At 39.9% G+C, this 15,739-nt stretch overlaps 1 protein-coding gene across 4 annotated transcripts in view; it reads right to left on the reverse strand.

The window, feature by feature from the left end:
- Positions 1–2,398: 2,398 nt before the first annotated feature.
- LOC138192707 (synaptotagmin-2-like) overlaps positions 2,399–15,739 on the reverse strand; it is a 63,441-nt gene continuing 50,100 nt past the window's right edge. For 3 of the 4 annotated variants that reach the window (XM_069140287.1, XM_069140288.1, XM_069140289.1), the window contains 6 exons: positions 13,655–13,792; positions 13,234–13,401; positions 12,547–12,714; positions 11,171–11,288; positions 10,657–10,790; positions 2,399–9,470 (listed from right to left, as the gene is read on the reverse strand). In XM_069140287.1, coding sequence (XP_068996388.1) covers positions 9,255–9,470; positions 10,657–10,790; positions 11,171–11,288; positions 12,547–12,714; positions 13,234–13,401; positions 13,655–13,792 — 942 coding nt within the window. In that variant the 3' untranslated portion in view covers positions 2,399–9,254. The remainder of the gene's footprint in view (positions 9,471–10,656; positions 10,791–11,170; positions 11,289–12,546; positions 12,715–13,233; positions 13,402–13,654; positions 13,793–15,739) is intronic. The other variant, XM_069140290.1, reaches the window with a different exon arrangement.

Here is a 15,739-nt window from a genome sequence, read left to right on the forward strand (position 1 = left end):
ATACTGTTGAAACTTGTGAAGATCTAAAGAAAAGTGTTATTAAGTTTCAGTCAAATTTGACAGTTAGTATGACGGAGTTGCAACAACTGTCTCTCCTCGATTAGTTATTATTTGTTACAACTATTTGTTACAATATTTTCTCACGTGCAAAGTAGGGACCAGACTAGCTGTTTGGATGACATTTAAAGGTCCAGTTCAAACTATTGCAGGTGTTTGCATGAAGATACTGGACCTTGCATTATACCAACACATAACACTGAGACTTCACGTTTGTTGCTACATGGTGCACCGCATAAAGTGTTTAAATATTATCTGAAGTATGAAAAAAGAGAGAAGCCAATTATTGACTCGGACTGTGCTGAAGTGACGGATAAAACCGCCAGCTTCTCTCATACGTTTTTACAGAAAGCATATGGGTTTGTAAAATGTTCCCTCGGTGATGAAGAGGCTTGAAAAGACGCATGTTTTGGTTTGTGTTTGCCTTGATTGACAACTGTCTCAGGTGTGTCACTCAGCAGTGCCTGCTTGCCACAACTCAGTGCCTCCCAGATTTTATTGCTCTGATTAAACCCCAGACTTCTCTTTGGAAACCTGTGGGTGGTTTTTCTACAGTTTTCTACTGCAGCTTATGGTCTTGTGTATTCGGGACCAGTGACAAAGAAACACATTTCAACACATAAAAGCCTTTGGCAAACCTGCAATTCCAACTGGTTAGATAAATGTTTCAGTCCAATTTGTGGCATTTTGAAAATTAAGTTGAGCTTTTATTTGAGAAATCTGTGTTTTTGTTTATCTCGCTTGTGACGGTGTCCCCACTGCAGTCGGCATTTGAAGGATATTAGAACTGAAAGGCAGAACACTGGGCTCGTGCACTTCGTAGAGAGTGGACAATGATGATCTTTGATCATTTGGGCATCACTAGCCGCCCTGGATCACACTGACAATGGTACCGTTTCCATGAGAACAGAATTTATGTTTGTTTCATTCTCAGTTCTCTGTGTTTTCAGTTGCTGTGCTTCATTTTTTTGTTTGCAGGTCCTTCATAGTGGATTATTCTTTATGCAGTAGCTCAGCTTCAAAACAACCGAATGGCTAAACCGAAGACACACTCCAACTGTGTGTGAATGACAATGTTAGGTTTTGTAACAGAGATATATTTATTTATTTATGAATTTATTAGTTTTAATCTTTATGCTTTGTTTACTCAATTTTGTTTTAAAGGAATACACTGATTATTTGTGTTGACCCCGTTGGCCATATTTGTGTTAGGTAATGAAAATCCAAATACCAAAATCACACACTTCAGACATTGTTCTATAAATCACCTCTGACACTTTATTCCCTACAACCTTTATGTGGTCTTAAATATTTTGTCCAAACCAACAGCCTGGAAATAAAACTGAACTTTATGAAGCTGATCAGAGTTCGTTCCCGCAATGTTGAAGGACGGAGTTACATATTTAAAACGTGTAATACCCCTTTCAGTTCACTAGAGGATGTCAAGTGTGACGCTTTGCCTCACCTACACATGAAAATGAAGGTTTATTAGGTTTAGGTACCAAAAACCATGTGGTTAGGGTTAGAAAAAGATCATTGTCTGAGTTAAATTATGTCATTTATTTAACTTACTTACGATACTTAAAATAAATTCATATTGATTTTTGGTTTCTTACGGAATTAAACACCAAGTGAGTAAAAGTCCTGTGTTTGTTTAATCGAATTACGCCGGACCGCCTCCCAACCTACGGTCTCATCACTCTTTGTACCTCGTCACATAACCTTACTTCTTTGACCTCAGTCATACATGCGTGTACTTTTCACGTTTAGGCGAGGCAAAATGTGACACTGAAACAGTATCACCTAGTGGACTGATGGGTGTACTACACGCTTTGCATGATACTGGGCGGTACAGTTTAGGGATCCATAAAGGCGTCCTTAGTTTAATTCAAAACACTGTAATTATACAATATATTTGATGTAAAATTCATTAATTTGCTGTAGGTGACGAGCCAGAGACACAGGATTTTGGTATCTGTCTTCTCTTCACCTAACGGGTCAGTGTTAAATATATTCCTTAAACAATGTGATGGTTTTGGAGTCCAACGTGGGCAGCATGCTGTAACACCAGTTATGTTTGATCACATCCAGTAACTGATTTACTCAAATAAGCTGCAGCAAGTGTCTGTTATTTCTACACGTGCGGTGGATATATTAAACCATGCAGAATATTATATTAAAAAGCTTGAAATGTGTTGAATGATAGCTTGATGTGCACACATTGATTTGTTCACTTTGCTTAATAAAGTGTAAAAGGATGAAAATGTTTCCTGGTGAAATTAATATATTCAGAGCTATTCGATTATCAGGAGCATACTGCATATTAAACACAAACAAGTCATGGTAATTAAAAGGCCTTTATTTCCTATTTGTTTTTACAGAACTGGTAACACATATGATAAATTTATAATAAGTTATTTGGTTCCCTTGATAACTTTATAAGGATCCCCAACGTTTGTCCACATAAGGGTCAAGAGGAGTTTGTGAGCAACGTTTGCGTCCAGTCAAGGGCTAAAGCATGCGATCCACAGTAGGCACAAGTACTGACATGAACACGCGCACCACGACACTAGACACGAAGAAACACAGCTAGAGGACACAACCTGACTGTCCTCCGATGCTTTAAAAGATGATGAAGAGAAAGAGGTGGAAAAGGAAAAAAAAAAAAAAAAGAAGAGTCTTGAGGATACAGCTGCATCAGGGATGAGAGGTGGAGGACTAAGCGCTCAAGAGGAGGGGTTGGGGTAGGGTGGGGGAGGGGGGGTGGTTTGGTTCGGTCCTGCATGTTTGGCAGTATACAGTATGTCCACGTTGTAAACATGAAGGCCGGCAGTCTTTACGCTCAGCAAAAGCAGATTCAGCGGAGACCCCGGCGAGCCTGCTTCCTATTCAGCACAATGATACGGATGGTACATAGACGGTCACACGTAAACGAGACAAAGACGCAAACGGAAAAGCAAACGTGGAGGAGTACGGTGACACGTCTCTGGCATCGACTCAAACACAGTCCTACATTCTACATCTGAGGTATACATCACGACAAATCAAAGCGACAGAAGAAGTGATTACACGTGTGCACAAGAATACAAAGAAGAAATACAAAGAGTAATAGAGGAGACAAGACGACATGTTTCAAAGTGGTGTCTTTACCTGCTGAGAGGCTCCTCAACATGTTTTTGACAAGGTGGGAAATGAGTTTGCGAAACTTTGGATGGATTCCCTTTTTTAAATCCCAGCGTTTGTTCAAAAATAAAAAACCCAAACACAACTGTGCGAGCGGTGCTCTGAGACTGTCTCTGCACAGCCGAAACAGTTTCAGATGCAGCTATGCATAAATTATTCAACATCTACACAGCCATCAACAGAACAGATTGATCCCCATATTTAAATTACGCTTGTTGTTTGAGTTTGATTATAGTCATACACACTAAGATGTACATTTAGGAATGAGTAATGTGTCCCATGCGTGCAGACCTGTACTGTATATTGTATAATCCGGTGCTGTGTTTTCGCAGCACGTCTGCTAAAGGGCCTCACACTCCATCTATTTATCCCACACACACACACACACAGCTCCCAGTCTCTGTCCCCCATAGAACTTGTCCGGTGGTCATGTGACTGTGGTGACCCGAGCAGTGAAAGGAAATAAAAACAACAACAACAACAACAACAAAAATCTCTAAAACTGTGCTATAAGTTGACCTGTAGTCACATTTGCCTTCATCATCCGGTGTGTTGTGTCACTGTTTGTTTTGGCTTTGCAGATTCAAACAGTGGCGACGAATGCAGGCAACTGTAAATCAGGTACTGGCAGTATTTTTGAAAATAAATCAATAAATAAATGAATACAAAAAAATAAAAATAAAAAAATGCACTGAAATCTTGTACTTAAACTACACTTAGTGCATTATTTGGTCACAGTCAGTAGCTTTAATGGGACAGTGAAGGGAGATAATATTGCATTAGACAATGTGCAGCATCGTGCAACACATTGAGGATCGTTGCCCGGAGTGATGTGGCAGTTTGCTTCAGAAAGAATCCGGTGACTGAGGTGAATTTAAAGGAAAAGCTCAATCATTTGGAAAAATCTGCCGAGTTGCTTTCTTGCCAAGACTTAAATGAGAGGAATGATAATCTGTCTGTTAAATTTGAAGTTTAACACAAAGACTGGGAAACAGGAAGTGAAGAAATATACCTACAAGCACCCCTAAATCTCACCAATCAACACCTTACATATCATTATTTAATATGTACACAATCTGAAATGTAAAACAACAAACAGGGGACTATTTCTTTTTGTCCAGTCTTTTCATCACCACGAGTTTCCCTAACCACCGTAGACTGGTTTGAGCTGTAGAGGTGCTGGTAGAGACAGAATAGCAGTCTCTTCCTGTTTCTTCATGCTAAGCTAAACTAAGATAGTCAGCTCCAGCAACATATGGTAGCATATGGTATAACTCTGCTAATCTAACTCTTGGCTAAAAAGCAACCAAAAAAAAGCCTATTTCCAAAAAGTTGGAACTATTCCTTTATTTTCATTTCATGCGCATGTCATGAAACATATGTCTGTTGTTCAAAATATTTTCCACCATGTGTCTGAAAATCATAACTATATGCATAGTTCTATGGGAGGGATTCAGGCTTTAAACTCCACTGGGTTCCACTGTTTTAAGTTTCTCTCTTTTTTTGTTGCTTGAGCAGTTTGCTTAAAAAAACGTCCCGACAAAAAAACCGAGCAGCGCAAGCCGCCAACCACCAGCAGTGTGTTTTTGATTGTACGTGTAGTCACCAGTACATTCTTCTGCTAAACTGGAAGAAGAGAAACCAGAAGAGGGACCCAGTTTGGTTCTTAAATTGCACTCAGCCCATGAATAGAACACACTCTCAAATATATATAATTGTCGCATTATTATCGAGAACCTATTGTGATATTATATCTATTATTTATACTATCAAAACAAGTCATATACATTACGAATCACAATACTGTAAAATCAGCTACCTCTATGAAACAAGGACATCAACAGCTCTGAAAGTAGAAAAAGACACACTCACTCTACTAAAACTCACAACTGTTCTCAATGCTCACATATACAGTAAAATGGATTTTGCCCTCTTGATGAACAAAAACCACTGAAAGGAATGTAAAAGAGAAACACTGGCCGAGCAAAATGAAGACATGTCAGATTTTTTTTTCTTTATAAATAAACTCTAGCGACTCAGCTGAGCTCTAAAGAGTTAGTGCTTGAGTTTTATGGCTTTAGTTTTTATCTTATTCATTTATCTTGTATACACGTACACGTATTTATATAATAAACACAGTAAAAGAGACACAGCCGTGAAGTGTTTCAGGTCATTTAAGTAGAAGAGAAAAATAAAGACTTCCAAGTAAACAAAGAGGGAAAAAAAGAAGGGATTCCAAGTCATTTGTGTTTGCTGGAATGGGATTGTTCCATTTTTTTTTGGCCCCAGGAAATGCATTTTACCTTTTTTAGAGATACGATCCAACACACTTCATTCTGGGTCAGCACCCGCACAAATAACGACTCCTATGATCCGCCTTACAGATCGCAGTTATTCAATCTTATTCTAATTAGCTTTATCAGAGTAACGCTGTGTCAAACCCGCTGATAGAAAATAGTTATGGACTTGGAGATCCCCTTGTTCCAAAAAGTTCAAAACATATTTTTGTTTTTTGTTTCCTAAAGAAAAAAAGAAAAAAAAAATCAATATCGATAAAATTCAGAATAAGTCGAACATTGGCCTTCAGAAAGGTGCTGAAACGAAACAAATGGCAGATAAATGGTCGAAAACAAAAGCTTTTGATCACAAGGAGTTAGATAGCAAGCATGCGGCTACATTTTCATCCTACATGAACTCACACACGGCACTGGACGACACACTTGCTTAAGAATTTCAGGCGTGGAAAGGTTCTTATTAGTAATAGTACTCTAATATTTGTATGACATTCTCTCCAGTGACCCTCATGGAAAATAAATACACATTTGTTTCATTTAGAAAATATACAGTGCATCTTTTTTTCCCCTTTCGTTGTGTTATTAAAATGACAAATGACACCCATTTACGTACACGAGATATTTTTGCTTCGTCTCTAAAACATGCTCTTATGTACAGTATTTTGTATAAACATGCAGTATCAACGTGTATGAACTATGTATATAGGCAAAACTACACACCAATGGTTTGCTTGATTGCTTCCATGCTGCCTTTTCTTTAGTGTTGCTTCGTCAACTGAAGGAACAAAATGATGATGCGCGATGAGAAACAGAAAATCTGATCTGCGGTGGTTGTAATAAAAAAAAAAAAAAAGAAAGAGTTTCCAACAGAGAGAAAGAAACAAGAGCCAACATTCATGAAATTGCCAAAAAAAAGCTGCGGTAATGTCCGAAAGGTTGACTCCATTTGCTTTACACTGACTTACGGTTGCACACACACACACGACGGGTGTTTTTTTTTAGTTCTTTTTTTTTGCTGTTGGTGATCTCAAGCAGCCATTTTTCAAAATGAATAATTAGACCGGAAGGGAAATATATACTGGGGTCCAAACACTCAAGACATATCAGCGCTTCAGCTGACAAATAAACCTTTTCCAATTAAATCAGGGCTGATGAGTTTTGGGCAAACAGTTTGGAGTGTGTAGAGACAAAGTTCATCCTCAAAATGTCGCTTCAACAGAATATCAATTTACAAATATTAGAGAGCCGAAGTGAACTTCTGGGTTCAGCTAGAAAAAAAAAAAACTCATTTCAAATGACATAGACATTTGCAGCATTGCTAATAACTAAACTACGTTACTTAAAATACTAAAGCACAATCTAATGTTGTTGTTGATTTGATGTTAATGTTTTTAGTGGCGTTAAAGATACGCCGTCCCCCATAAGTCCGAGACACTCGTGGGCAAAACGTCACAGCTTAAAGATTCTTAAAGATTCAAGAAGAGCGTTTTGGTGAATTTATGGATTTGGCTGAAATAATTTACATTGACAGAAGTACCTGCACTATTGCACTTCACATTTTTTCAGTGGGAGCTGTTGTTTTTTTCTGTTCATAAAGTAAACCATATTTAAATTGAAGAAAAAAAAATATCATAAAGGTTTCGATACTTTTAGGATTGACTTGCCTAAAAACAGATGAAAGAAATTCTGAAAGAGATTATACTGAGCTACAGAAGCTAACAGGTGTTAGCATCGGACTTGTCTTCGGCTCTCTACACTGAACCTAATAATTCTGCGAAGGAGTCAGGGAGCAGCACAAGATAGAAAAATGTCTCTTTTCTTATCAGAGTCCATTTATACGAGGAGACCTGTCTGGCATGCCACACGTGCCACAGAAAACTTCAATCTCACAACATTTCATCACAAAAACAAAACAAAACAAAAAAAACTACAAAGAACAGCGTCAAATTACCACAGAACAGAAAAATACCCAGTAGTGCAATTCAATTTAACAGTTTGGTAAGCTGTGTATAAAGTACACACGGATCAGTGCCTTCTTCCAGACCACGTCCTTGCAATCAGGTGAAAGATGTACTATCCAAGCAATTAAAAGACATAAAGCAAAGCTGAGGTGAAACAAAGAATAACAAAATAAAACTGTTATTAATGCAATCCCTTGCTAAAAAAAGAAGAAAAGAAAAGCACTTGTTCTGAACATAAATAATTAAAGCTCTGGTTTCTCAGCATATTTTAACAAAAAAAAAAAAAAAATTGATTTAAAGTGCTTAAGGACTAAAAGCGTTTGAAGTTACATCAATTTTTTTTTTTTTTTAAAAAACAACAACGGGAGAACCAAAAGGAAAAAGAGATAGAAAAAAAGAAATAGAGGAAAGAAAGAAATGAAGAGAACAACACCGCTAACTGGAAGGCGTCCCTGGTAGTTGAAAATTGCTTATTTTGTTACTTGGAAGGCTTGTCTCCTTTATGACTGTAAGACGGTTATAGGGATTCCTTTGAAGTAAAACCCTTGTGTCAAGTCCATGACGAATGGCAGTAGCACTGAACAAGTGAGATACAGAATCAGAGGCGTTGGGAGGGGAGGTGGGAGACTGCAGGCAGCAATCGACACCTTGTAAATATCATGTCATTGGTGGTTGGACTCAGTCTGTGTTGTACCCGCTCTGATATTTCCACGCTTTTTGTCGCTCGGATGACAGACGCAGCCTTTTTTTTTCTTTTCTTTTTTTTGCACACAGTCAAAAATACACAAACACCCTTTTTATTTATCTTTTTTTTTTAAGAGAAAATCCACGATTCCCTCCCGCTCCCCTCTGACACACCTTTTCATGGATAAACTGACACTAGTAACCGTGAGCCTTGGGTCACCGAAAAAAAAAAAAAAAAAAAACAGCGGTCAAGCTTTTTGAATCCAACGCTTCTTTCTCATCCAGTGGAGTATTTGAATAATAACAACCCGTTTAGAAAAAAAGGCATGGAGTTTCAGTTTTCCTCTCAGTTTTCCTGAGACGATGGGTAGAAGGTCAACTAATCAAAAAAAAGGCAGTGTGTTTGTGGGTAACCGGATATGTGCCTATCCCTACTTCGCTACCCAACTCTAGGAATGTATTTCAAACTAACAGAATGATAACTGGCAGGTGTGGAACATGGTGCACGATACACCTAAGGAATGGACCTGCTTGTGTTATTTCTCTATCATATGGCAGTATAAAGCATTTTATTATTATTTAAGCGCTATACTAAGCAAACTGTGTCACTAAAGGGAAGGAGTGAGAAGTACAACATGAGTGAATGTATGTTTTATCCCCTCTATCACCAGATTCCCATATTGCACTCTTTTACTGTTCTTCATCGTCTACTCTGTATTCTTATTTCATGGAACCACAACCCCAATACAAAAATAGATCTAAAGGAAATCAACGGAGTATCTGTCCATCCTGTAACTTGTCTTCTTTTTTCTGTGACATGACTTAATATAACATTTTTAAACTATATTTCCCATCATGTCGAGTATGGATCTTTTTGAGAGGTGGCAGTGGGAGAGGAAAGAGGTGGTGGTGGTGGTTGGTGGAGGAGGAGGAGGAGGAAGGGAGTGGATGTACAGTTGGGGTGCTCATCTGGAATATACACTGATATGTGGGACCCTGGGGGGGGGGGGGGGGGGGGGGGGGTAAATGATGGAAAATGCATGGGGTGGGAAGGTGTGGAGAGGTGGTGGGGAGTTTACTTCTTGGCATTCAGGGCTGCGAGGGCGGCATCCACCTCCTCCTCTGGCTGCAGTGGATGCCACTGGGCGATGGGGCGACGGGGGTTGGCCAGCATGTCGGACCAGTGTTTCAGCCCAGCCCCCGTGGACTTGCTTCCCACCAAGATCTTCCCGATTGCATCGTTCTTGCCAATCTTGTCGTAATCCAGCACTGTGATCACAGCTAGGATTTTCTGGGAGAGTCGGGGCAAAGCATTGCAGCAAGGTTCAGAACGACACGAAGACTTTACCGGAGGCATATCAGGGGTGGAAAGAAAACTCAACTCAGGGCTTTTAATTGTTTTGTAAAATGCGTAATGGTCCAGTTGTGGTAGCTGATGTCAGTGGCTTGAGGGTTTTTTGTTTTTTTTTGGTTGGATGGTGGCGACTGGGACTTGCTGGTGAGATATAACTTTGGCGAGTATGTATTCCAAGTTACGTCGCTTGATCAACATCAACACCTGAGTTACACACATTTTTGTGCCACCTGTACGTGCACATTTGCGATTTGAGACGACCGCTACAACGCTCATGTCTGAACATCAAATATGAGGCTGCAGCCAGTTAGCCAACACCTGTAAAAATCACGAATCAACATAATGCATCTCATTTACTGTGACAGATTATTTCTTGGCTTGGAGCAAGAAATTTCAGGAGACCCTTTTGGTTACCTGGCAAACCTCAGAGTGAAGAAGTGACTTTATACAAAACTAAGCTCACGGGCAGTGGCGGGCAGTAGCTTTATATTTACCAGGTGGACCATAGACTGGTGTCAATCTTCTGATTTCACTCAACCTATTCCTTTAAAAGTCACAATATGAGAGTCATCGAATCAAGTCAGCAAACTGTATGTTAGTCACACAGCATCTATGTATCTGAAGTTCACCAACATTAGCCACCATAAGCTAACAATCATACCAGACCAAGCAAAACTGTAGCAGCAAAACTTGAGTTTTTTAAAAGCAACAGTGCAATTTATTGCTAATGAATTTAACTTTAACATTTTTGAGAGGTAGATACTTTTATGCCTTGTTTTAAATGTTAAAAGCTGCAACTTAAATATAACGGTTGTCATTTTCTATAGGAAATAATGATCGCAATCATTAATGCAAGTACAACCAATTTCAGAAATATTGTCACGAGCTTAAGATTTGCTCAATTGCTGTGATCTCTTCACACTGTAGGTATTCTATAGAAACTCTACTTTACTGTACTGTATAGTTGGAGTTTCACAGTAATTAGGAATCTGTAATTACTGTATTTCCTCTTAGAAATAGTACTTTTTTTACAGCAGCATTCTGCAGAGCGAGTCTGTACCATACTGTGGGACTCCTGATAAATCTTAAAGGATCTAAAAAAAATATAACTCCATGTCCTTACCTGCATCTGCTCAAGAGGAATCTCAAAGCTGAAGGACTCATTGTAGTACGGATTCAAAGTGTTCTTCTTCACCGTCGTCTTCTTCTTCTTCAGCCTCTTTCCGTTCTGCAGCAGGTTTATTTTCACATACGGATCTGAAAACAGGAACAGGGTGTAAAATCATGACACGTTGATAAAAAAAATTAAAAAAAAAAAAAAAAAAAAAAATCCCAAATCCTCCGCACATGCATGTTTGGGTCGCAGTGCTGTGATGCACCAACAGATGGGGCCAGTGCTGAAGCCAGGAGGAGTGACGGCTGCTGCATGGTGAGTACTGCGGCGTCAGCACGTGAGCAGAGCAGGACCGACCTAATGGCTGTGCTCAGAGGCACGCTCTTCTACACGCCGCCGTCTCGCTGCAAAGCAAGTGTCTTTTTTTGTCCACATCGAGCACTGAATCAGCATCAGTTGCGTAAATGTGATATTAAAATGCAATATATGGTGTTCTGTTCTGAAAATGTTTGACGAAGCCCACCTGACAATCCACCCACGTCCATTTTCTTCAGGTTCTTAGCCTCCAGAATACAGATGGTGAGTTTGCCAGCAGTGGGGACGTAACGCAGGGAGATGCAAATGTCACCCAGCTTCTCTGGCTGTGAGGAGGAGGTAAGAAGACAAAGTTAAATGAGGTCAGAAGCACAAACCTCCATCTCTTCTCTGCTGTACAATACACAAACACACACACTGTGCCTTTTTAATATGCACTGTCAATATCAATAATTCCTGAACCTCATTATTCATGGAGTACCAGTAGGAATTATGTTTTAATTACATCAAGTTGGTCTTTTCAGAGTTAATAAAATATCTGAGACTGTGAGTCAAATTAACAGTGGAGAGAGTATTTCTTTTAAAGATGGCTCCGGGGAGCAGGTTTCATTGATTAAAATTCGTTTTTCATATTCCAGTACAGCTTAACAGTGAAAGCACCTTTACAGGCTGCAGGAAGACAGAAGAAGCAGCACGGCATCACGGATATGTTGATACATGGCGAGAAACCGCAGAGGAGAAATGATAGATATGTTTGAGATTTGAGGTAATATAGGAAATGTGTCGCATCTATATTTTTGGTTCATCAAGTTAAGGAGGTCTGACAGCAAAGCGCGGCTTTGGAAAACTTTGGGAGAATGATTGCAATAGATGACCAACTCTAACTATTTCTAAATGTGAAGAAGAATTTCCTCTACCTCAACCACAGCGGTACAAGTTAGGGTTACATGTTTATGAGAGGTTATGTCGTCTTGGTTAATGTCAAGTTGCCGAAACAAAGACGGCCCAAACTATGTCAACGTGGCTTTAATAATGACATAATTGCTCGAATAACACTAAATGACAAGAGTCACCCACATGCATGGGGACTCCTTCATGTTCATGACGGGTGTCGTGTCAGTCTTTGAAGTTGCCCTTGAAAAAGGCTTTCTTAAATTGGCCTTTTAATCTGGCAAATGTCCATTAGTGTGATTTGCATGTTTCTGTGTGTCTATACTGTACATTAGTTTATTAGGTTCAGTGTTGGTTGACATTGTTGGAAATGTGTAAAATCAGTTATATGTGTTGTAAAGGTGAGTGACTATATTATATTATAATGAGAAGTGTTTCTAATTTTTTATCCTCCACATTTACATACTTGATCCAGCCGTGTATACACAGAGGAAACGCCTCTGTAAATACTGTAGTGTTTTGTATTAGGTAGTTGATTTTCCAACTGTTTCATTTACATTTGTTATTCTGTTGCCTTTTGCTGATTGTGGTAGGTGTAATATGACTAAACTGAATATTATGAGAACACGGTGGAAGTAATGCAGCAGGAGTCTGCAGAATGATAAGTAGGGTATTAAAAAACACCGTCCTTACCTCCTCTTGATCTGCGCTGTCCAGGTCTCTCCACACCTCAAGGGGCTTTGCCAGGTCAAGGGTGTTCATGGGTATTTTAATCTCTCCGATGACATCATGTTTGGAGAAGCGATCAAAGTCGTAGACGGACATCACCAGTGTCTTCCCTCCCATCTCCTGGAATGGTATCTGAAAGCCAGCAACCAATCTAATTTCACTCATTTCTATCAAACTGCAACACAAATCACACATTTCTCAGCTTTTGACAAAATCTGTGTACTCAGTATAAAGTCAGCCAGACCGAGCAGTATTGGTTGTGACTTTGGCCCGGAGCTCAGGACCGTCCGGCATCCCAAGATGCTGCTTCAGCAGAGCTGCCTGACTTTGACAAGGTAAAGCTGTTTGAATTGTTTTTTTATAGAGCTGTGTCAGCAGGCGAGGCGCACCAGAGGTGGCCCTCTCCTTTAATGTGATTCTCCACCATGCTCTTCTTGTCAGACGCCTTCAGTGAGTCTGCTGCTTTTTATCACTGATGGCCGGAAGTGTTGGAGTAAAAAGAAATAGGAGATCTAAGTAACTTCTAAGCTCTACCAGAAAGGAGCAGGCGTTCACCTTTAGCAGGACCTGTCTACCCATCAAATAGCTTGACAAGCATGTCGTTTTAATAAATCATAAGAGAAGGGCGACCACCTTTCAGAGTCAGCTTACCTTGAAGGTAAAGGACTCATTGAAGACGGGATTCAGTGTTTTCTTGTGAACCTTTGTGTCGAACTTCTTCTTCTTGTCAGGGAGGACGAAGACCTTGACGTAGGGGTCCGAGGTGCCGCCGCTGTCCATGGAGAGGAGATCAGCTGCTTGCAGGATTCCTACAGCCAGCTGGGGAGGAAGGAATTATTTAATTAATATACCAAAAAAATATATATATTTCTAAAGCTCAACCACGATTAAATACTCGTCCTTGATTCAGCTTGTATTTTGGATGATCAACAAAGAAATTCCAGTGAAATGCCAAAAACAAACTATAGCATGAGATGCTAATATATCATACGTACTGAAAGGTCCTGCTCTAACTGTGATGAGTTCATTTGGACAAAACAAAATACATAAAATAAACTACTCATGTGCTTGCCTTGTTCTCCTGGAAGTCATAATCGATGGAGTACTGCAGCTTCCCGAGCTTTTCCTTCTCCTTCACTTCTTCCTCCTTCTCGTCTCCGGTCAGTCCCGGCTCCACATCATCTTCTTCATCATCGTCATCCTGTTGTTTCTGCAAAGACAGAAGGGGGACGGGCACCAGAAAAAAGGAGTGAGAGGACGTTTGTGAGGTGGCAGCTGTGCTGAACACCAAGCCTCGGGCATCAGCAGTCGGGTTAGTCACAGCACCTACCTGCCACTTACCCCCATGTTACTTAGTGCAATCTGTTCATCGATGACCACGGTTGCAACCTGACTTGATTTCACTATTTCTTGGGTGACACCATTTGCTTTTTTTTTTTTTGTTGTTTTTTTATGTATACATTTTATGAGTATTACAGTTACAGATGTAATAAATCTGCTCAAATCTGAGGAATATCTCAACTACAAAATGTTGTAGAAAGGTCATTATAATAGAACTCTACGTTATCGTGCAAAGGATAGGGAGAGGCAGAGAAAGAGTAAAGGAGAGAAACAACAGAATAAACAGTCAATATACAGGGAGTGGACAGAAAAATAAGAACATCTTACTTTACAAAGCAATCTAGTACCGTAGCTCTGCAAAACCTCTGGAAGTTCTCTTTTTCACTTCAGAAATTAGTGATTATGAAATGTCAAATTAATATGACTCACTTGTGTAGCTGCCAGTAATAGTGATATTACAGGGAGTGGACAAAATAACATAGCAGGAAACAGGACTTTGTCTTTGAAGGGAACAGCCTTGCGGTCACAGGCAAGCTACACAATTCACAAACATGACTCATCCCCAAATGAGTCATATTAAGTTGTTATAAACAAAAAAAAAATAAAAATCTAAAAAGTCGTGATGGTGTAACCCACACAGGGGAAAGCTGTATCAGCAATGGTGAGCCAATATTTTAAGTGTTCACAAAAGGGAACACTTCAAAGTTTACGAATGTTGCGCTTGCAGAGCTACGGCATTACTGCATTGCACTACAGTGCTCGATGTCCTTGTTATTTTGTCCACCCCGTGTACAGGATCTCAAGTAGAAGCTGATTGTCCTCACTGAGAGGAAGTGAAGGACACAGCAATGAGGCGTAGATGTGATTTGATCAAACCCCTGACGCAGTGATTCCTGAACTTTTCTCCAAGAGCTCTCAAACTTGCTACAACTGCAGGTGAAAGTCGTCTGATGACGCGAGCAGGCAGACAAATAGGTTTACTTCACGCCAGACGATTTTAACGTCTGCCGTTTATCTCCTTCCAAAGTCTCATTAATGTGTTTACTCTGGTTTTGTTGATAGGATTTAGCTCCTATTGTTGTCCTCTGGCCTGACTAAGTGAATTACTGAAAGATTTCACAATCTATGTCAGATTTTTCAGCCTGATTGTGCCTCCTGGTCGTTTGCTCGAACAGAAATCAGCAGTTCAATGACAGCGAACGGCTCCTGAGATAATCAGGGCACGATGAAGAGGAAGATAAATCAAATCTTCTGTTATCCTCCATCTTGCCTTTACATCACACCCTGCGACTCTGCAGTGTGTTCATCTCTTTAGAGGCGGTTACGACTAATCGAGTTGAGAGCAATTTGCTCTGATATGAATATTAAAGTAAAAATCTCCTTTTCGGGAACTGTAAGAAGCTGGATAGTATCTCAGCGTGGCCTACTTTCCTACAGCTGTCTTCTTGAAAAAACACTGATGTCTTCGTAAGACTGGAGGGTCCAGCTATTCACTGATGAGCTGGAAGAGGAACAGGGCACACACACATACACACAGATAATACACACACTATCACACACACTGCACTACATACTGTCCTGTATACACACACACACACACACACACACACACACACACACACACACACACACACATTTGCTTACATGCCGACTCTCATGCATGCTTAAAAACTCACTCTCTCTTTTTCTCACACACACATTACTCACACGACATCCTTCTATGTGGCATTCTCTAACTTTATTGTGCTAAATGCTTTTCATTCAAGCATGCCAGGCCACACAATGCAGAATCCAAGTTTATCTCTGATGGCAAATG

The sequence above is a fragment of the Embiotoca jacksoni genome, unplaced genomic scaffold (genome assembly GCF_022577435.1).
Source record: "Embiotoca jacksoni isolate LCO1_2020_lvr unplaced genomic scaffold, fEmbJac1.0.p SCAF_9, whole genome shotgun sequence".
In the NCBI taxonomy this organism is placed as follows: Eukaryota; Metazoa; Chordata; class Actinopteri; family Embiotocidae; genus Embiotoca; species Embiotoca jacksoni.